Source organism: Lepisosteus platostomus, chromosome 6 (assembly GCF_059453375.1).
Source record: "Lepisosteus platostomus isolate fLepPlt1 chromosome 6, fLepPlt1.hap1, whole genome shotgun sequence".
Lineage (NCBI taxonomy): Eukaryota > Metazoa > Chordata > Actinopteri > Semionotiformes > Lepisosteidae > Lepisosteus > Lepisosteus platostomus.
This window is the reverse complement of record NC_142616.1, coordinates 58,940,480-58,964,280: the sequence shown is the minus strand read 5'-3', so window position 1 is coordinate 58,964,280 and position 23,801 is coordinate 58,940,480. Positions and strand designations below refer to the sequence as shown.

The 23,801-nt window shown below is 35.3% G+C and overlaps 1 protein-coding gene across 1 annotated transcript in view; it reads right to left on the bottom strand.

Moving 5' to 3' along the window:
• grm7 (glutamate metabotropic receptor 7) overlaps positions 1–23,801 on the bottom strand; it is a 237,310-nt gene that overhangs the window by 108,620 nt on the left and 104,889 nt on the right. Inside the window, exons 3-4 of the mRNA XM_088636642.1 lie at positions 7,890–8,025; positions 5,889–6,043 (exon numbers count right to left, since the gene is read on the bottom strand). Of these exons, the coding sequence (XP_088492768.1) occupies positions 5,889–6,043; positions 7,890–8,025 (291 nt within the window). The remainder of the gene's footprint in view (positions 1–5,888; positions 6,044–7,889; positions 8,026–23,801) is intronic.

Genomic DNA, 23,801 nt, shown 5'->3' with positions numbered 1-23,801 from the left:
TTCCCCTTAGAGCAGTGAAGAGGTCCTGCCATAGGTCTTCCGCCTGATTAATAATGTAGTCTGATTGAGACTAAACATTTATAAATACAAAAAATCCTTAATGCCTTTTTTAACACCAAAAGGGGCAAACTATGACTAATGACTAGATAACAGTGCCTCATACCTCCATTATTCCTGGAATCAAACACAAGCTACAGAAAAGAAAGTTTATGTTATGTGCTTGGTCTAGTGTTAAAACTTATAGATAGGTGAGGCGCTGGAGTAGTTGTGGAATATTTTGCTACTTTTTTTTTTGCTTTTGCTTATATAGCATTAATCAGTTATGCAAATTTAATTATACTTTCAATCATCAAGGATTTAAAACATGAAAGCCCTATACAGAGGGTCTATCTACTGTAAATCACTGTCTGTTATATTAAAATCTTAGCTATATGATATCCAACTGTGTGTTATTTTACTATATCCTTTACTGCTTGTGACCTTTCTCTGGCAGAGAAAGATGATGTGCACAGATTTAACACGTTTGCATCTCACCCAGGGAAAAAAGGCTGCAGGCGTAGTAGAGTTGCCACCTTTTCCATAGGTAACTGTCAAACAAAAGTTGTATGTCCTCACTCACTGTCTGGTTGTTGGTGATGGTGTCCTTCTTAGATATGTCCTGTGCTGTAGGATGGTCATTTCATGTCTCCTTTGGCGTTCAGCACATCATGACATATCAGCCTGGATAAGGGTCCAGCTACTCAACTTCTTAAAACTGATGAAATTTGACAACTGGATTGTCCAGGTGAAAACCAGAAAGGTGGCAACCCTAAACTGACCTGAGGAAATTATAACACAAACATTTTAAGAAGAAAATTGTCTCAAAGAAATATACTATAAGTATGATTCTCCACACAAAATTCTCCACGTGAAATATGCATGTTAATTATATATAGACGTATTAGAATAAAACATATTGTTCAAGTTGGAAATATTTTGTAATGTTCATCTATCATGTCTTTGTTCATGTTTAATTACATGATCCAGCAGCAGCAATGGTTGTGCCCTGCTATCTAATTTTTAATTATTGTTTATATTAATAGTTATATTACAGTAGATATGTAAAACAAAACAATGTTTGCAAGGGAATGTCAATGAAGAAAATCTGATTCAGTCTGAAAAACCGCATTCAGCAGGAATGAGACATTTTTCTTCTTGAATATTGAGCACGACTAATATCTAGAATTTAAAAACAAGAGGAAAAAATGAAACATGAAAATATATTTACTCTCAATGTAAACATAATTGAATATGATCTACTTTACAGTGAGGAGCATGGTGGCACAATGCGGTGCTGGGGCCCTGGGGTAAATTCTGGACCTCATGCTCCAGTTTGCTCCCACAGTTCAAAAACATACTGGTAGGTTAATTGTGTTTCTGTGTTTGTGTCTGTTCATCTGCTTTGCAATGGACTGGCATCCCATCCATGGTGTACCCTGCCTTCTGCATGTTACTTCCCAGGATACTGTAGGCTCCATCTTCCCAGAGACATTGAATTGGGTGAAGTGGTTAGAAAATGGCTGGATGATTTGCTGTTATTTTTGACCTGTCATCTCAAGTTATTATTCATGACGATTCTTTATTGACAAATAAAGAGGCCTTTTGATATGACAGTTCAATAATACACTAGTCTAAATGGAGTATTAATGATTGTTTTTGTATCTGCCTGCCCCACAGTACAAATTTGTAATATCGGGGAGGAAAAAAAGACAAGAAGAAGAGTTATTCTAAAAACGATGGATTCTCCCTCAAGCCATATGCTGATGTGAGGTAAAAGGGATGAGCATTGGAGAATTCTACAGAACCACCAGATGGACAATGTATAGTCTGCTGCAGTAGGGACCTGACTGAATATCCCCAACTAAACCTAGGAACTATTGGGAAAGTGCCGTGTACAGGCCATACAAGGCACTGGAAAATCTAGAAGCATTCAAAGTTTTCTCAGGAAAACTTGGAAAGAACCTTAGAAAGAAAGACAGGGAAAAAGCCAAGGCCTGGATATCTAAAAAAAAAAGATCTTGGATACAGCCGATAAGGTACAATACCCTTGTCCAAAGCTGAATGATAGCTGGAAGCCATGACCTCAGTTTTAAACCACCACTGCTTAAGAGTGAAAGAAACGTTTCTTTTTTATATATTACACTAGGATTTATCAAATTATCCTTAATTTTAGGATTTTAATTTTAATTCTTTCATGATCATGTTTGCTAGAAATAGTATGGTAATAAAACATACAGAACTCTGTCTCTGTTTAATTCAGAATCTTTTCAGAATCCTTAAGAATCTGGGTGTAGTTAATTAATATTTAAATACATACAGTACACACATAAATGGAGAGGTCTTAATTATTGTTAATTTTATAACCATATTTTTTTATTCTGACCATATATTTTACCATGTTGCACAGAGCACTGTATCAGGAAAGGATTATATTCCTAATTTATTTGTGTCCAACATTGACATTGCCAGTCTGACATTGCCCTTAGAACATCTTTTGGAATGCTCAAATTGGCATAGTTGCAGAGAACTCAAGTTCATGCCCTGCCTGCTCTGCTGCAATGTAAGCCAACATTGTTTTCATACACTGGCAGGCTTAGACTGACTATTTGATTATGCTGACAATAAATCACTAGGTCTTTAGGTTTAACAAAGTGAACAAAGTAGTGTTTAAAATCATTTTGATAGTCCCATTTTAAGAGAGTGATAGAGGAAGTGTTACTACTTGTCTTCAACCACTGTACCTGTTGACTCATGCAGGGGTTATACTGTAACTGCAAGGGTATAAGAGTTTCTCTGAAGTTAAATTAATTTAGTAAAATACTGCATACTGTACATAATGATTAAACAATCATTCACAAAAAAGTTCATAATTAAACATTCATAATTATGATAATAAGAGGAGAAGAAGCTTGATAGAACAAACAGGATTTAAAGGATCACTGAAGAGCAAATGCTCAGTTTCCACAAAGCTTTTAACCAAGTGCTTCTCATTAACATCAAACAGGGTTAGATTGTCATCTTCTGTATTCATTCTGGCTGGTTTGAAAAAAAACAACTCTGTTCTAGTACCCAAAACCTACAGCTGGATTCTATGTTTTCACTGAAGACATAGTATAAATATTTTCTCTGAAATGTTTGCAAAATATTCTTTTTTTTTAGCTGTACAGTTGCAAATGCAACATGCCAGGGAATACTATTTCAAAGAGGAGAGGGCATTGCCAAAATGTCAGAGGAATGTCAAGAAGGTAAAGTGAAAAACATCAGGGAAACACTTTCAACACAATATGACAATCGTTGGTATACACATGCATTTGGACTCATAGACATTATTTGACAGTGAGTCAGCTTAATTACAGTGTGGAGAGCAGATTGATTCATGCCATGAATTTTGCAGTCACAACCTTGGTTCTTTCAAAGACATCAAGTATCCAATACTGAAAAATCAATCAATACACTACTCAATATTAAAATTTATAGAAGAGTTATTTTTTTCCCGTTGAGCTACTGTATCTGCAGAATTGGAGAATTAAAATAGATTTGATGGGATTAGTTTAATGTCCCTTGATCACAACTAAAAAGAAACAACTTGGCATAAAGGACCAAATGGATGTGCTGTTTTAATGTCAGCAGTGATATGGGCCTTCAGAGGTATAAAAATATGCAAAGATTATGCCAGACTCCACTCAGCATCCTTGTCATACAGAATACACAACTGCAATGGTTCTCTATGTAACAATCTGAGTACCAAACACAGGGTACTTAGACTGGATAAGGTATTGTATTTTAAGATTTTATCAAATGAATAATTCGTTTTTATTATCAACCACGAGATAGATGAAGCTAGTAATGGGGGATTACATCCAGTTACAGTACATTGGTATTCAGACATATCACTTTAAAATGAATGAGCTTGATAGTCAGGTGTTTTGCTTCACTGTGCACCTCTGTGGTAGGGGTTACCTTTACAATTAAATGAATAAATCCTGGTAATATTGCCATTCTATACCACCTCAGTAATACTGTTACGAGCACAGCTAGCCCTAATTAACTCCCATTACCCAATTACAACACCACACCCCTTCCCTCACTACTTAAACCCCGTGCTCACCTTGTTCACTGCTCAGTTTTAGGCATCTTTCTGCCTCCTGAGCTCTTGTTACGTACAACCTTTGACATCTTGTGCTCTGGGACCTCACCTATTGGACCCCTTTCCAGCTTGTACCTTTCGACCATTCTTTCGTCTCGCCCTTCTCAGATTAAATATGATAAATACTGATAAAATACTGTATTACATAAGAAACAAGACACTGTGTTATACCAGTGTCTACCATGCATCTGTGCCATTATTTACATTTCACAGTACTAAATGCACAATAATATGGCCATGACTATTTAGTGAAGAAATCTTAGTTTATGCCCCAGTAGTCTATGTATACCTCTCAAATCTTAGACTGCTGAGATAACTGCTGGGTAATGGTGACATCAACGAGGGATTCACTTATGGTTCAGTCAGCGCTGAACCTCCTGCATATCACTGAAGAGCCTGTAGTGTGTCTAAAGATGAATGGCTTGATGAGTAGGGGGCATACGAGGAGCCTATCTGCACTTCCTTTTTCTCCCTATGTGGGTACAGGGGTCATCACTGTGAACCAAGACAAAGACACAACTGGATATTCCAAATTGGGTAGTACAGTATATAATAAAAATAATTGTTAATTATTATTATAAATTTATAAAACAAAATCAAAAAGCAAAAGGGTATACATTTATTAGTGTGCAATCTCACCTTTTTAAAGTGCATAATTACAGAAGAGGCACCATTGGCATAAAACGAAATGAAGATTTACTTTGATTAATGATGGACATTAACAAGAGAAGGCACATTCTTCTAGTACAGATAATTTATAAAGGTTGTAAAATGAACACTTAAATATAGTCCCACAGACAAAACCCAGGATTTCTTCTTATACAATAAGAATAATCTTTTGAAAATCTAATTTTCTTTGGATGCAGTTTCAACACAGCAGGGTGAATAGCAGGTATGCTTGTCATTAAAGGCTGTCCAGAGGCCACATTCACCTCTCTGCACAGATCCAGACACCCTAATAATGCAATTTCTTAATATTCTGCACAATCCCCACAAACAGCAAATTCAAATTAATATGTAAATGATTAGTGATAAAAAAATAGCTTCCAAAAAGCAACATCAAACATCACAGGGAGTCCACTTAATCGCCTAGCCTTGAGAGTCACAGCCTGCCTAATTAATCCAACTCAAGGTTACTGACTATAAGAGTTCATTTACTACGCTGGAGGCCTACATTTCTGCATCTTTGCCATGCTACTGAAACCATTGAACCCCCCCACTGCACGTTGATATATAAACATTACTGCGTGACAGGTGACATGGTGTTTCATCATCAAAGCAAAAGTCTGATTCTGTTCCTGTGCTGCCCAGCACAATGCATGTACAGTACAGTATTGATCTTTGCATCATAATACCTACAAATATATTAAAATTGGATAGCACATCTTGTCAAGAAAAACACATTTGCATGATCTGGGAGCATTTACTCTTGCCCTTTAAATTATCGGTGGCTGCCCATTATATAGTAGAAGAGTTCAAAATATCACTGCTTACTGTATGCCCCTTTTACCTCTCTCATTCTAGAGAAGCAAAGCTTACATTTCTAACACCAGCACCCCTCATGTCCCTGGGTCCCAATGAAGCACACAGAAAAGCACTTTATCACACAGATCTCAAAAGCACAAAGGAAGTTTGGGGAAAAAAAGCAACATTTTCAAGGGTAGCGGGGTGCTGCTACAGAAATACAAGATAACAACGTTACCTTCAATTGTGGCTCTTTTTGGCAGGATTGTCACAGCCCCTACAGCGGCATCCTCAAGTTGATGAATGGGACTGTATTTGGCTCCCCAGCTGTCTGATCCAATCCACAGGAAATGACCCACTTGGTTTGCTCTTTTACTGGCATTGAGAATCCCCCTGCAGAGCAATCCCAAAATGCACTGAAGCACATAGTGACAGATTCCCCATCAACAATAGCTATTTCAATCATATTCAATGCTCTCAATGTTACGCAAATGTCTCATTCCTAGTAGTATTCCAAATACAGATGTTTCCTTCACGTGCATTCTTGACCAGCAAATCTCAGCTCAAAGAAACTTGAAACTGCACAAGTGTCTGTGCGTGTATTATCTCACAGACACCTTTTAATAAAACAAGGTTAAGTTGCAGAATAATTACCAGAGTGTGTTGCTTATTAATATATTATATATATATTGACACAGATTTGTCCAGAATTCAGTTATGCATTTTTGTCATGTAACCTAATTATCACTCAGCAAATTAAACAAATTTCGTTTTTTGAATTGATGGTGATAGACACATGAGGGACTAATTATGCCATTTAAATGCATAGCCTTCTTTGAAGTGAAATACATCAGTCAAGAAAACGACTTAAGGGAAACTGTCCAGAAACCTCAATATTCAGCAAACACCTCATTCCCATAATCCCCTTTAACTCTGGATAAACATCCCTAGAGACGCTTTCGATTGTCTACTTGGCTATGTCACATTTTCTCAAGACGTTGATTAGAACCAACAGTGGACCAGCCCTTAATACACTGAGGAAGCCAATAACAAGCTAGAATTAATAATAGGTGTTTCCCAATATAATGGATGTAGTATAAAGCAGAACCACAATCCATAAACATCCTGGAATGTAGGAAGCTTTTACCGGAATACTGTCAGAACACACAAAAGCTTGCTAGTGAATTGAACATCCTCTCATTAATGAATCCCTCAGTGTGATGTCTAGTTGACATCATTAAAGACCAAATGAGTGCCGTATTTATTATGCACTAATACATTTCTGAATTTCAGAACATGTACCATGTTGTTTTTGTCTCATTAATCCTTAGCAAGTTGGTTTTAATTAAGTCTCATTTATTAGGTTTGCAATTAAGCCACTATTTCTGTTAACACAGAAAATCCCATTTTGATTTGTTGAGTTGATTTGTCCTGAACATTATAGAAGGATGGTGAACATAACTTTTGGTAATTCAGAATCTCTTCTAATAATCTTATTTTTTATGTTGTAATAGGGCAGCTGTCATTCTGGGGGGAGTTTGCATAGTTGTGATCTCTACATAAAATGGAATGCAAGACTCTTCGTGGACAGTTCTTTCTATTTAGTTAATTATTTCTGTGAGGATCTTGGGAAAAAATTGTTCATTTACCATCCCTTTTCCTCCACCGGATGTCCTGGTGTTTCAAACTATATACCGTACTGACAAGTGAAACAAATTCCTTAGTCTTAGCCTACTTTTAAAGAGCACCAACCACAAAGCTTACCATATTAATTTACCAAAACCAGAAAATACCTAGATCCAATTGACGTGATAGCCAAAAAATGCAACTACAAAACTTTCTTTTTTCTACCTGTATGGTAAAACATGATTGAGACAAGAGTGAGATTGGGATTTTTTTTTCTTTCTAGAGCCTATATTTTAAGAAACATCTCAAATCTAATGAAATCACAAATACACATAAGGTTTATATCAATGAGGGTTTTTTTAATTCTTTTTAAGGCATTTTTAAAACCTTTAAAACTGCTGTCAATCTTTTTGTTTTCTAAAGAGTATTAAAAACATGTGAATATTTGTATGTACCAATATCATTGGGTATATTTTAATCTCTCTCACTATGTTTTTTCCATGTTAACAAAAAGATACAAATGACACTGTGAATATTACAACAGAGCCTCATCTGCATATCTCACAGTATATCTCTTTTATCTCAGTGGTAACATGGTGTTTACTGTACTTACCTTATATCTTCATCATTAGCAAAGATGACCACCGTCCGGGCATGGCGTGTTTCCAGAAGGTTCCTGATGATTTTATCGAAATCCGACTGCTTGTGTTCATGTGGGATTTTTAGAGACTGAGCAATACAAATTCCACCTGAAAAGGACACAAAAAGGTGTCAATTAAAAAATAAAATGAACAATGACCTAATAATAAGGCTCCTTTAGCAGTTTAAGAGTTTTAATATGATCTTAAAAGGACATTCTTAAATCAAAATGTATGTGTTCATGTCGGTCTACGTTACATTATTCCAAGACAAAGAATCTCAAAAGCATTTTAAATTAAAAAAATAGATCTGTAATACAAATGAGAAGCAGAAAGACTAATTGTTTCCACAATGTCCTAAACAGATGCATAATAAACTCAACATTAAACACATTTAATGCTTGTAGACACCTGTGTTACAGCTAATTTGACCTTTCCACATCCATCTTACAGAGATTACAATAAAAAAAAAAACTAATAAAATAACCATAGGGCATTTATGAGCATAAATAATGCAATGTGAAAATGAATTCTGGCTTAAATCAGAATACCTAAACAAATGTCCAAATACAGTAAAATGAGCATCATAAAAAGCTTTTCACACTATTTACATACTGTATGCATTTTGTTAAACAACAACATGTACAGTGCATATTTTGGATATTCAGGTGGGTAGCTGTGTCAGCATGCATAGGCTGCAAAGGAACAGGTAATAGGTTTATTCCATGCTGAAAAGAAAAGAAAGAAAACACAACGTTTCGGCCATGGACCCTTCTTCAGGTCTTCCTCACACCTGAAGAAGGCTCCAAGGCCGAAACGTTGTGTTTTCCTTTTCCTTTCAGCATGGAATAAACCTATTACTTGTATATTTTGGACATTGCTTAAATGTTTGGTGCCATTTTGAATAATGGACGATACATGACTGAATGTGATATATTCAAACAGATTTGTTGCAAAAGCACTAAATAACCTCATTAGAGAAAGAGAGAACCCTCATGTGAGAGGGTTGATTAAGCGTAGGTAATGAAGTGGTTTAATGTGTTGAATGTCAAGTCTGGTGAAAATGAAAAAATAAGAATACAGGAGCCAACATCTCACTTATCAAATGAGTAACACCTGTGCCATCGGTGTCTGTAGTGGAGGAAAATGTCCCCCATCCCCGGACAAAGGAATATGAAAAATTGTATTCACAGAAGGGGTTTGTAAAAGCAGCTGAACTGGCTTTCACCAGCTAAGCTTCATCTGGAGTGATTACTACCCAGCAAACCACCTCCAGACCTGAAAGTTTTACAACTCATTGGAGCTACCACAGCACGATAACTATAGAAAATAAATTCTCTACTGCTTACATACAGTACATTACTTGTTTATCTCATTTTGTGCTAAAGCTACTGTATACTTCTTAAGGTAGATAAGAGGATGAGGCCCATATCTGGTAATCTTACAGTTTCTATGAGCTCCTCTGGAGATTGTTTCTTCTGCTATCTGTCTGAGTCTTACAGTCCTCCTTCCTTTTTTTTCTGGCAAGCTGGAAATTTGTATCACATTGTTGAATTGAACCCTCACTTCAAGTGCCACCTCAATGTTGGAGGTGTGTCTACACAATGTCTCCCACTGTCTGGGGTGCACACAGACAGCAATTTTTAGCATGGCAAGACGTAAGCACATCATTGAAGTCCAAGAACAGTCCTTCAATGATAGCGCATGATCTAACATCTCATCAAGATCCATGGGAAGCTCCAAGTGTGATTGCCTGGGTACACATGCTTGTTTCCCAAAAGACACCCTCTACAACCTAGTGCAAAGTAATTGTCACTTTATTGCTTCCAATTGTGGCTACAAGCTACTAGCCTGTACTTTACACAGTTTTCTCCCTGCTGACCAGCTGATCCAGTTAAAGATGTTAATCAAATTTATTAATTTAATTTTGTATCCTGCCAAATAAAATGTAAAAAATAGCAGAACAGATTGTTTTTTATACCTGTATGACTCTGTTGCAATTATCAGTGATTTATTTAGATGCTCAATCATCTGCCGAGAAATGTATGGTTAAATTCAAATGTATCAATGCTAAATCTCTCATGAAGGAATTTCTGTAAAAAAACACCATTTAAAAATATGGGAGGACCGTATTTCAGAGATAACTGTGTACAGTATATTTGTTTATATATTTATATACAGTATATGTCAGTTTGGGTCTTCTTTAGGAAAAATACTGAGCTTTACAGCATTCAGTGTTATAGATGGATGGATTGATTGATACTGTAAGTACACCTTACCTGCATTTTCAGTTTTTAAGCAATGGTTCATTTCAAGGACGGACTGACAAACAATCCCAAGTCATTTTATTCCAAACAGTGTGTGTAACAGCTACTGAGTCATGAGGGAAAACAATAATTACCATGAGTGACTTGAAACAGTAATCTGGAAAGCATAAAGTATGGGCTATGGGGTTTCTTCCCAAATAGCTGAATGCTGCCAAGAACAAAGTATCTTGTAGGTAGCTACTGGAGCTAGATATATTTGGGAAGGCTGCAGAAAACATGTGCAAGTGAAAGATTTAAGTAAGAATGAAATTCAATTTACCAGGCAGAGACGAAAATCAAAGACAGGGAAAGCGTGTCTTTCAGTACTGCTACTTCAGTGTATAAAAAGGCATGGATCCAATCCAGAGACATTTGTTCTGGGTTAGAGATGAAGGTCAGAAGGTAAAGAACGTGATGAATAACCCTGGACAGCGAAGCATTAAAAAGTCGAATAACTGAGGCTGAGGCGTCTTCTCAAACCCTGTACCCCCCAGGAACATAAAATATTTTAAATTTTCTTCAGGCTTGGAAAGGACAGAGAGAAATGTGGCCTAAAATGGGCCATTAGCAGCCTGAAATCTTGCTCCAACCTACGGCATAAGTACTCAGGTACTGTACATAGAAAAGACGTGTCTAGCATAACATACAATTTGCCATAAAGTTTTAGAAGTAACACAACATATTGTAACACAAATCTCAAACACATTGTTATATTTTAACAAATTATTTTACCATCACCCTTTCTTAAATTTTATCTTTGCCCATATGAATATACTGTCAAAGATGATGTTTTCTGTATTTGTAATGATGTATTTATACTGTAGCACATGGATAAAAATAACTGGAAAAGTGGCTGTCAACAATCTTGCTAAAAGGGGTAAATACAAGTGCACAATATAATGAAACAGTGCCTAAATGAAAGAATGAGAAAATAATAGACCTGCTGATTCACTGGGATTCAGTAGACAACTGATTACAAACAACTACTGTGTATGAGAAGAGATCATTCCAATGCCAGTTGTCATATTATTCTATGTCTCCTTATGTACAAGAATTGTTGGTGGAATAAATACAGCAAATAACATTATATATCAAGCACCCTCCACCCTTCCCCTCACTGATCATCACACCCCAGGTGGCAATTGCATGACTCTGAGTAGTCAAATAGGTTCACTACGTTCACTGGATAAAGTTAAAGTGAATCAGCTCATGGTCAGGGATTTAAAGGCCATCCTGAAATTATTCTAAGCAGTATCACAAAAATGTCCTAAACTACCTGACTTATGCTCTTAGTCCAGACGCACTGATCACCAGTGGTATAAAAATGTAATATTTTGATATGAGGCGAGTACATAATCAAGAGACCTGTCTCATTGTTCTGCTTATTACACACATTATTTTATGGAAGGTATTAATGGAATCTCTACGTCTCATGGAGAAAAAATAACTGAAAAAAGATGGAGGGAAAATATCCAGTATATCCAAAAGATTATACTGTAGCATGCTTGCAGATTTAAAAAATATACAAAGACAGTCTATCATACCACTTGCCAAGGTGTTTATTCCCAAATTTTCCAAAAAGAGAAGGGATGAACACCATGGAAGACAGCATTCAAATAAAAAGGTGAATGCAAAATCAGAAAAAAACCTCTCAACATAATCTGGCCCTGACTAGCAAAAGTCTAGCAATTGGACACCCTTGGGGAAGAACAATGAAGAATAAGAAAAAACGCTGGGTTGAAGATCATCCAGTTGTATGAACTGTTATTTCTTTGCACCCCATAAAATGTTTATTTAAAATCTGCATTGTTTATTCACTTTTACTTTAATAGAGAAGTTCTGTCTTATATAGAGGTGCTGTTGCAATGCACTGCCTCTATATTTGTACTTTCATGTGGCAAATACCATTGCTCCAACCAGCAGGTATTCATTCAATTATCAATATCCACTCTTCCTTTTAAGTCATTTGCCCAGACAGCTCCATCCAGTGTAGCCATCTTCCTATTTAATGTATGACTAATGACTCTCATTTGTAATGTTACTGTGTGTGTTCTTATAAAAATACTTACAGTAGAAATACACTAAAACTAATACTGCACACAGTAGATGTGAATCCATAAGTTTACCTTTGATGTCAGATCAAAGTTGGAAATAATAAGTGCCTAACATATCAAACAATTAAATCAAATCATCCAATTAAACAAAATAGACCCAATCCACAACTCCCCCATTCTAACGAATTAACACGGGCATAGGGCCCCCATCAATAACCTGATTTGTACAGTTGAGTCACAGAAAGAAAGAAACAAAAAGATGAAGTGAATGAGCACTGTTGTTGAACATCATTTATGAACTAACTAAAATGGAAACTGCTCTGCAATGGAAAGGAACACTTACTGTGAATTCCTGAATAAATTATTAAACAGAACCCCCTCAGGGATTTTCAAACTCTGCAAATGCTGTTTGCCCCCAGCTAATGTGGAATAAATCATGACTTAACTTTCATGCTGATACAAAGTTGTAAAAGTAACATTTTCCCTAATACAACACTTACAGTATTTTACAATGTCAAAAGGAGACTGTGATTAGGGGTCAATGTCAAAATATGGTAGCATGACACCAAACCAATTTTTTTCACAACAGGGAGCCAAATAGCAAGTTCAAGTAACATTTTAGTCCATTCTGCACCTGAATTCTATTTGTATTGAACCAATTTTTAAAGTTTAAAGTAATTGGTGGCCTAAATTTACATTACAATCCCAGGACACATCAAACTAAATATATTACCTTCACAAAATCAGGTCTGTTTCTGTAATTTCATAAGTTAGTAAAACAAGCAATATGCTTCATTGTTGCACATGGACCTTATAATATAAGAAAGGTTACAAATAAAGGAAGCCATCTGACCCAGGTAGGGCATTTAGTTGCAAGTGATTAATTGATCTGCAGATTAATTGAGACCAGCTATTTCATGAAGGACACTAGGGAATCACTTTCAACAGCATAGCTGGGTAGCTTGTTCTCCAGGACTCTAATAATCCCCCGTGCAAATACAGTATGTGTCTCCTGTTATATGTTTTAAATGCAGTTCCAGTGGTGCAATCCAGTTTTGTCATTGGTTTGTGTTTCACTGTTGATTTTGAGTGTGTCTATTGCTTTGATTTGTCAATGCCTTTGAGGAATTGGATTGACCCCTCATAGACTTGTTGAAGACTAGAAAATATCAGTTCTTATAACCTGATTATTCTGTGAGGAATGACATTCTTTTAAGCTGTGTATTTGTATCTGGACCTTTTCTCTCTACAATATAATTTAGAGTAACTGTAACTTTTTGTAACATGGTTACAAAAACTACCTGTACACAATGATCTAAATGAGGACTAACCAGTTCATTTAATAATTTTGGCATAGCACTGATTTAAATTCTACAAAGAATTCTTATATTCAACAAAAAATCTTAAATTATTTTATCTATTATTTCCTAACATTCTGTTTGCCTGTTTAATTATTTCCCCACATACAGATGCCGCCATTTAGAATGACCATCAACATTTGTGCCAGTGTAAAGTACACCGCAGTGTGCTACAATTCTGTCTGGCATGGTACTGTACTTTCATCCCTTTGCTGCTCAAAACAAATGGATAAGTGGCACTTGTGTTGCAATCTTATTGAAACTGTATTAAACTCATTTAATCTGTCTTTTCCTAGTTTAATACTAAAAATACATTTATTTCAATATGTAACATATTTTATATGTTATATAAACATAAAATATAAAGCCTACTGTAGCTACTGTTTGTCACATTGTGTAGTACTGGGCCCTATGCAGACGGTATAATCCGAAAGTGAGTAGAGCAGGACAACGGGGAGGAGACGACGAGGATCAGGGCAGGTTGACAAACGGGGCTGTGATGACAGTGAGCTGGTGCTCGGGGGGCGTCGCCATGGCAAACAAGTCCAAGGGAGTCGAGGGGGAAATCCGGGGCAGAGTCCAAGGTCCTAATCCGAGTGATCCATCCACGATGAAAACAAGACAAAGTTAAAAACCGGAACGGGATCCGGTACAGGGACAGGGAAATAAAAATAGGATGATGAGGCCAGGCGCTCTGAGCCCCGGACTCAGCAGGGTCAGGACGCCAATAGGAGGCCTATGCCCTCAACGTAGCGCGACTTGATGGTAGGGGACCTCCGGACGTCCGTCTTCCAATGAGGCGGGGCAGGATTGAGGGCAGGTGCACAGAATCAGCAAAATGTGAAAGGGCCAGAGCGCCCTTAAGCGGAGGTATTACAATCGTGATACTGTTTTAAAATGTAATGGGGCTAGCAGGTATTTTTCGGCTATGAGTGGAGCTTGGATCCATTCGATTGAAAGACCTTGCATTTGACCATTATGTATGATTCTTTAAAGTACAGTACTGTAACATTCATGTACTGGAAGCCTATTTCCAGTAGCTGAACTTTTGGTAGCTGTAAATAAAAATAACAAAAATATTATAACATTTTCAAATGTTACTGTATTTTATGAATAAAATAGAATATATTTTAAAAGCTGATAGCAGTTGCTGAAAATAAAAAAATAAGGTTCAAAACAGCATTCCATTTATCCTTCAAAGGTTATAGCATATATAGGTTACAGCATATATAATCCTTCAAAGGTTTTTTAGAAAGTTTTGACATGCTCGTTTTTAACTACATTTCCCGTGAATACGTGCAAGGTTCACATTAAAAACTATAAACAACTTGTGATTGAAGAACCATAAGTACTTAGGTACAGGAAGCAGGACCGTGGATTTCCATGGGAAACTGAAAGATTGAGCCATCTAAATTTATGTTTTAGGATTTATTTTTGGAAGCTGAAAAAGGAGAAATATTGTGGCAGGGTTTTCTTGACAAACTGATACAGTGGCACAGTACACAAGCACAGCTAGTATGGAACTTTGTCTATTATAAATCATGTAAGTAATTTTATTCAGCATACACTGCAATGAATGGAAATAGCAATACATATAGATAAATTAGTAAGGATAACTAATCCTACTTTTTCAGCCATTTCATGAATGTTATCTGGCTAATTTGAGTATCATGTGTTGATGAGAGCTGTAGATGCCTGGTTTGCTAATTATCCATTTTTATTTCATGTTTTATTACTCAGTCCCTAAACATAAAACAGCTTGACAGCTTGACAGTTGGTGCTGTATTATTCAATGCCCTGAACAAATGATGAACAAATGTGAAAATCTCTTGAACTTTTAGCCCAAACATTATGGATTTTTAGTTGTTTGAAATTGCAAAAAAATATTTTCTTGAAATTATTTAACACATCTTATTACTTCACGTAGAAAAATTGTTCAAACAAAAACAAACACAAAACCCACCACTGCAATTCACATTTTCAGAAGCATACAACTAGCAAATTCAATTAAATTAACAAATAAAACCTGTACCCATCTATCTTAAGGTAACTTATTCACTTGACACACACAGACCATGTAAGTAAAAAAGCACTTCTTCAGCAAGTCAGTTTTAAATTCCTATTTTATTGCTTCCTTAGAAAAAAATAAGAAGGCAATCACAATAAACATTTCTCCTCCAGCAATGGTGAAAGGAATTTTGCTCTTACAGCAAAATGTCAGCTAACAATGGATCACGGCTTAAGAATGAAAAAAGTAAAGAGTATGTTAAAAAAGCATTACAAATAATATATACAATAACCTTGAAACCTTGTTTTGGAGTCTGTCTCAGAGATTTAATTGATGTTAATTTTTTTTAAAATCTTTTAAGCTTTATTAACTGAAGATATGTGAATTATTAGAGGCTTTTGAAAATTATAACACAGACTAATCTTATAGATAGAGAATGATAGAGAATTTATGCCTCTTGCATTGAACAAGTCCATGTGTGAAATGTAAAAGATTGCTACAGTAGTTCGGCTTCCACATCATCTGAAAAACAATCAGCAAGTTTGATCATGTTTAATAATTTTTAGTTTAATATTTTGTTTTAATAAATTTAATAGGACTACTGGGTAACTGAAAAGGTAAAGTTTACACAAGATAAGTTCATTTGTGAAAACAAACCTCTCAAGTCTTATAAGTAAGAAATAAGTATTTACTGTACTAATCATTGAACAAAGATGAAAGTCTAGTGAGAATTTAATTTGAAAATAACTAACAGTATCTACTGAGAATTAATTATGTACATTTCATGTAAAGCGCCTCTCATTAACAAACGTATGTAAAAGGTTTGGTTAAAACTGGGCAGATTACAGTACATTGACAGTAAATTCATAACACTAGAAGTATAAATAAGGTCATATTGTAAATGTAATTAATTGTGGTGAGAGAAATTGTCATACAGTATGTCAGATCAGTCATTAGAACATATCGCAATGTAATAAATGTAACAGGTTAAGAAAGAGCCTGAGACAAGAAAGTGTTTTCAACTTAAGACAAACAGGAGATATCATCCTGTACAATAAAGGGTAGGGAGCTCTGAAGGCGTGCCCCCCTTCCTCCAAATGCGGTTCATTCTGGGGCAAAAGCTTCAGACAGAAGAGATTCAGTGCATCACTGTTGTGTATTTGCACATTTTCATATGTATTTGAAATGTTATATCCTGATGATCTCACTGATCTCCAACCCAATGAAGGACAATAAAACACAATGGACCACAGATCAATGAGATAATCAGGACATATCTTAGACTTCACTGGAATTCATTCATTACGCATTAATTATTTTATTGCGGAGTCAATAAAGGAGAAGCTCTGGCAGTTTCACTAATTCAAATTGTAATATATGTAGATGACCTGTTTGAAGAATTATACAGAACAATCAGGGACAGAGCACCTGAGACTACACTAGTTCCAGCTCTTCTCTCCAATTCTTTTGATAAACCAGTAAAAGAAGATGCAATTAGCAGCATGTCTCCAGATATGGTCCATAAACCAAACAGATATGAACTGCTTAATCATTTTGGATATGTAACAAGATCACATTCAGTTTATTTTTGAGCTCTACACAATCATTTTCATTGCATTGTCTAAATGCAGTACACTATGTAAATTAACTACCACTATTTTATGCACTGATCTTTTTCTTTAATGGTTTTATATGCATCTGCATATGCATACACTACAAAGGTAAGGATATGTATTTTTAATCCAGGAAAGTGGACACAAAATGTTAACCTGCAATAGACTACTTTGCCCTCATAGCTCTGTGCTGGTGTTTTTGCGTAGACTGTTTTGCAATTCCACAGATGCCACATTAACTAAGCATTTAAACACACCAGGGCCACGTCTTTCAGTACAAACTTTTCTATAGGAGGCTGTACTGGGATGACTGATTTTGACATTAGTAGTGTGGTATTGTGACATTTTGCAGTTGTTTTGGAGTAAACCTTTATTATACAAAGACCTAATACCTTCTAAACAGTGGTTTGGGTTAGATTATGTTTAATTTTTGTTTGACTCTAATTATACCCTTTAAATATGTGATAAAGGACTCAATTTGTAGGCAGTAAAAATGAGCTAGAAGTAGCCTACTGCGTTTATGGGATTAGTGTCAATGAGAAGTCTTGGCAGTTCTGTTGAAGTGGGCGTCAATGTTCATCACATATAATCAAAGGAACATTCAGAGAATGAGAACAGAAACAAAGACAAGAAGTGAAAACTATTTGCATGAATGGTACCTACCACATCCATACCTTTTGGGGGAAACAACAGGAAATATATATATATATTTAAATGAGCACTTATTCATTCAGCAGCTTATCACAGTATGTTTCTTTGCACACATGCTGTGAAAATGGAAGTGGAAGAAAAAGAGTATAATTTTAAATATAAGGGCATTATTATGTTTAGGCTTTGTATGCAGTATGCTAAATTGTATTGAATGTGACAGGGCCACAGTGGAAAAAAAAACATTTAGCTATTGAGAACTGAAGGTTCTGTTTAGTAATGGCATTTTTTCACTGGTTTTGATTTGAATCATGCTGTCGTCCATTCAGTTTTATCATAATAATAATGGACCCCCTAGCACCAGAATATGGGACTACAACCAAGGCATTCATTGGCTGTATTATTACAGGTACTGTACATGAGAGTAACCCTGGATGCAAACAACCTGTTCTAATCATCCCCTGTTCCATTTGAATGTTCCTACAGATGTTTTCTTCTGTATAAGTCTCTGTTGCTCTAGTCGTTCATAATTAATTGAAGACAGTTTAAACATACTGTATGATTTGGGCGTGGTCCTTCACCCTAGACTTGTTTGGAATTCTGTAGCATTTGGAAGGGCCTGAAATACACCAAATACAATTCTGTGGAGTTATCATCCTTATGCTTAAAGTTAACTATGTTATTTAGTGATCTTAACACTTGGCTTTTGCAATAAAAGTAAGAGCTGTCCTGTTTTCTTATCCTTCTGAACCCATGTAAGCACTTACTGGTACTATGATGTCAATACAAGGGGATAAAAACCTTAAAAGAAACAGGATGGTTGATTTGTCTGTTTCATATTTCAGCATGATCTAGCAGGGTGAAATATGCCACAAAAGACCCAGTGAACTTATTTTATGGTGACTAAGAATTGTTTGTTTCCATAGAACTCTGCAGCATTTGTCACTTCAGGGTCAGTGTCTAGTGTCTAGTAAACAGCTTGAGTGTGCTATTCCTACACCAAATATTAAATGACACCTCAGAACACAAGGTCACTGTAGCTCACATAATGCCTGAGCTCCACAGAGCAGTCTGTACCCTTTAAAGCAGTGAAGTTCCCAATCTTCACAGTTTCACAGTTTCATTTTTAACACATCTTCCATTCCAATCCAATATTTAAAAAGTTTGTTTTGCCAATAGTTATTTTTGTCTGAAAAAGTGTGACTTCAATGAAGATATTCATTACAGTGAGGACATTCTTGAGTATATTCTAAATGAAATCTAAGGGATCTGTTCAAAGCAAGAACTATTTTTCCCCTTCTCTCTTTCAGCACCAGTCCTTTTACTGTATTAGGTACTGGGAAGTGCTGAAGACATTTGCAATCATGAAACACTTCAGTATAAAGTGAAGTTTGATAGAGAACCTGTATTAATTGCATCTCCAGAGGTTTCTGCATTACTTCAAGTGCTACCACACACAGTGAAATAAATGTTTGAAAGCTGAAGCACTTCCAGTCATTAGTGTACTGCTGCAATGGAAAACACACTGCTGTTTCAAAAAGCTTATTTCTACTGAAGAGAGAACACTTTGAAAATAAACAAACTTTTAAATAAAACATGAACACAGATTACAGGTGCTCAATTTCTTTAGAAAAGAGGTCTGATTAAAGTGTAGGAATTACTATCTTCCTTCCTCAGCTGTATACCCGATATGCCATTGAATGTCAGTTCATATCTGAACACCACTTTAGATGAAATCATTACCCATTGGAATGGGAATTAACGAGGTTAACTGGATGAAAAGGTTATGATTAGTAAAATGCTGACTCCAGATTTCAAATCATCAACAATTTTAGTATCGTAAAAAAAGTTCAACCAATTAAACAAGAATTTAAATCTTTGATTTATGATGTCTAAATCACATACAAAAAGATTTATTTTAGTTATGAGGCAGTGAGGATTCCAGATTGAAAACTGTTAAAAAATAAAAACCAGCTTCAAATGCAGAATATGTAATAAGCATTTGGATGGGATTTAAGAAGAGGCAGAACTGCTGTGTACAAAAGAAAAGCTAAAAAGCTTTTGGGGCAAAATTTTCAGATGATTTAAATCATTTATTGCACAACATTTTAGACAAAAATTATGTTTTTAAAGACTTCAGAAAAACATTCTGTTCTAAAAACTACACAGAATACTTATTTAACAAAAAAAAACTCTAGTCATAACGATGTCATTAACAAAGTAAAGCTTTTGTTTGCTGAACTGGACTGAGGCAGAAACAGAGGGCTTGTGATGTGTGTAAGCATGTTCAATAAAAAGTCACTGCAGAAACATGCAGAGTTAACCAAGACACATGGAATTGTTATTTTAAGACTGTGGTTTACATTATATTTGAAGACACCTGTTTGTAAGAAGGTGACAAGTAAAGAATTCCTGAATAATTGCAAAACTGACACAATAATTGGGTGGGGTGTAAAACCACATGTGGAATAACCAACTTGTGGGATATTGATTGGCAGCTAATCTTTTGTTCTTCTAGGCATAAGATTGAATCAAAGGGAAAGGGTAATTGGAGACAGGTGAATTAATCAGACACCTGGCAGTTGCACTGTTTTTTTTTTCACAGGATTGATGGCTAGTTAAAACATGATACAATTTAACTACTTACAGTAGATGGGCCAAATCCTCTCATTTGTAACCCTTTCTCCTTTTATTATGTAGAAATCTAAACATTTTCGTATTCTACTTTCTTGAGCCTCATCACATTTTAACTTCCTAACATGCTTTGTATTCATCCAATAAACTCCAACTAATTGGGGCCAGTTAGAGATTTACTTTTTGCTCCATTACGTTTCAGATAAAGGCAGGTGAGGATCCCACTTTTTTTTTACACTTTTATGCAAATAAAAAGACAGACAGGGATTGGATTCATAAATAATCCATATGCTGTATTCTGTAAGACAGACATAAGATACGCTTTCCCTAGATAGAGTGAGAGACAGTTACCAGGTGAATAGGTCTTTTAGATGATGTTGTGATCATTGAGTTCAAGTGTTTTGCAAAACAAGCTGTAATGTGCAACTTCACCTTTATTTATTGCTTTGTTTAGTGCCTGTGCCTATGCATTATTTTAAGTCTCAGTATTTGTGTAATTACTGCATGAATGCACTCTGTGCTATTTCTTTCATAAGGTCAAATCTTTGTTAACATGTCATGGTGTTCAAGATATGAGAAGCTATGGAACAATTTTGGCACATTGCTTTGGTAACTGAATTGATTTTCACAGAAATGGTAAAGTGGATTTCAAGAGTTGCCCAGAAAATCTCTGTTTTTTTCTGGCCATAGAAAACATAACATCAGGTTAAATAAATCCTTTGTAGGAAGCAATCTCTTTAGGAAAGTAAAAATTGGGTAAAAAATCCTTGATTCCTAACCATCTTGATGTACTACAGTATGCCAAGAACAATTCAAAATGCTTACTAAGGCAAGTAAATACTGTATTAGTGTATCCCATGTTCTGAATTCATCCAATTTTCAACTAGACATTAATTTCTAAATTGCTGATTAGTATCAGTGACACCTATCCTTTTTCATTGGTTCTTCATCAATGCAATGCTGTGTTATCTTTCATTTTAACTTATGATGAAATCGTAGGAAATGTGAGTCATCAAGGATTGTAGCCAAACTCAAAGTGAAAGCTTAAAATAAACAATTCATTCCCTTTTTCTTTATAATCATTTTTTTCCCTCTGTCCATCAGTCTCTTTGCTTTTCAGAGAACCAAGCTTGCTGAATGGCTTTAAAAAAATATAGTGAATTTGCTTTTTTTCATTTGTTTCAGACCTGGTCCTCAGAACTATGTTTGCCCCGGTTTAGAAGTGACAGCACTGGAGGACCTGTAATTCACATTTTTGTGAAAATTGTATATTTCCGCTTTAAGGGCAACACCCTAGGGGCAGAAAAGACGACGGGCACTGAATAGTGTTCATGTCTACCACTCCTCACATAAAGAGCTGGAATTATTAGCTGTCCAGCAGCTTGCATCTGACAGACACTCTTGGGAAAGAGGTGTAAAATTTATTTGTATTGTCCAGGAAAAAAATATTGACTTTGGTAATCATTTTTAGGTTAATCTGTGTCAATTTTCAAGGAAGTGAAATGTCTGAAAAATTACTTCATTTCAAAGGTTCTAAATCTAAAATTACATGGAACATCAAACTTACAAGGTCAGCTGGAGTAATTGTCAAAGCCTGTTAAGTTAGAAAATTCCAAATGGTGCTTGTGGTTAAGTTACAGCTTCAGGGTTGTATTTTAAAACTGCAAATGACACCTCTGCTGACCAGTCAGACTGAAATACTGCAAGCTTCATGATACATTTGGCAATGTTCAGATATATTTAAAGGTAAAGGGCACAATTTTGTTTTGGCGATTAAACATGCACTGTCATCATATACTGTAGTATGTCTAGCATATTGATTTTTTTGGCTAATCTTACAAACCTCAAAGGAAGGTATATTTGGTGTCTTAAGATGAAAGCTTTAGTGAACTGACAGCATTTAAAAATATCTACATATTTGTTTTAAGCCTTGACTGATTTATTAGAATTAATGTTATACAATACTTAAATCAGTCAAGTATTTGATGTATATCTTAACTTTCTTTTTATTCTGACCTCTACAGAAATTAAAGAAAACTCTTTAATTTAAATTAAATTAAATATAATTTAAAGAATTATATCACACTGTATCAGACCTGAAGAAAATACTTTTGACTATCAGGTTGACATTATTTTTTCTCAAGAACAAGGCTATGAACAGATTTAAACTATTACGTAGACAATTACATTTTCAGTTTTCCTCATTACAAAGCATTTTATCCAAACGTTTGCTTTTCTTGTCCTGAGGCAGAGAAAGTAACTTTGTAGTCTTGATTTTTAATAAAAATCTGCAATACTCATTTGTATTTTGAAAGAAGACATGACTGGAAACCACTGTTAACTGAAACTCTAAGGGGATAGATACTATAACTCAAAAAATGAATGCAGAATTAAAATAAACAGTAAAATTTTCACCTCTCCTATCCTCAAATGTTGCTACATAAGGCAATCTGTCCAGACTGATATTCTTGATGTTCCCCAGTGCCACTACACTCCAGTGTATTACCTCTTGAACTTGTAGCTTCTTCATGCAGAAAACTACTCAGAATATATACATAGCATTTACTAGAAATGCTGTACATGAAAGATCAAATTGATGACACTTATTATTATAATCTACAGTATGTATGAAAATGAAGGAGGGTGGCCAAGAGGTGATATAGTGTAGGTACTGTAGCAGCAACAGCTAAAAAATAAAGTGTAAAAGAGGATATCATTTATTGGAGACCTCTGTTGAAACGATTTCAACTGAAATGAAAACATAATTAAGAAAATCAAAATAAATCAAAGATGTAAATTTAACACCAAGATTCTTTTAACATCTACTTAGGAGCAGGGTACACAGCTACTGTATCTCTTGTGTTATTGAATAAAAGAACAGTTGTTTACATAATACATTTTGCCTCTATCTCTCTCAATTGAATCTAGAGTAATGATAACATTTAATGATTCCCCTTACCTTCCACAGTATATATACAAATACTATACAGAGTACGTCTGAGTTTTTTATATTTCACTATTAGTCATGAGGCTACTGTTCATTTTTTAAGACATAGGTTAACTAAATAATTTGGTGGTTAGAAGATATTGACTTCCAAACAATACTTTGGAGAAAGTTAATTTATCTTACACCTCAAAGTGTAAAGAAATTACAGCTTTAAAAGTAGAAAATCAACCACTCCCAAAATCAGTCCCAGTTCACTATAGTTATACTTGACCCTATAATATTTCTCCCTTTCCATTACTTTATTTTTATTTATGATATT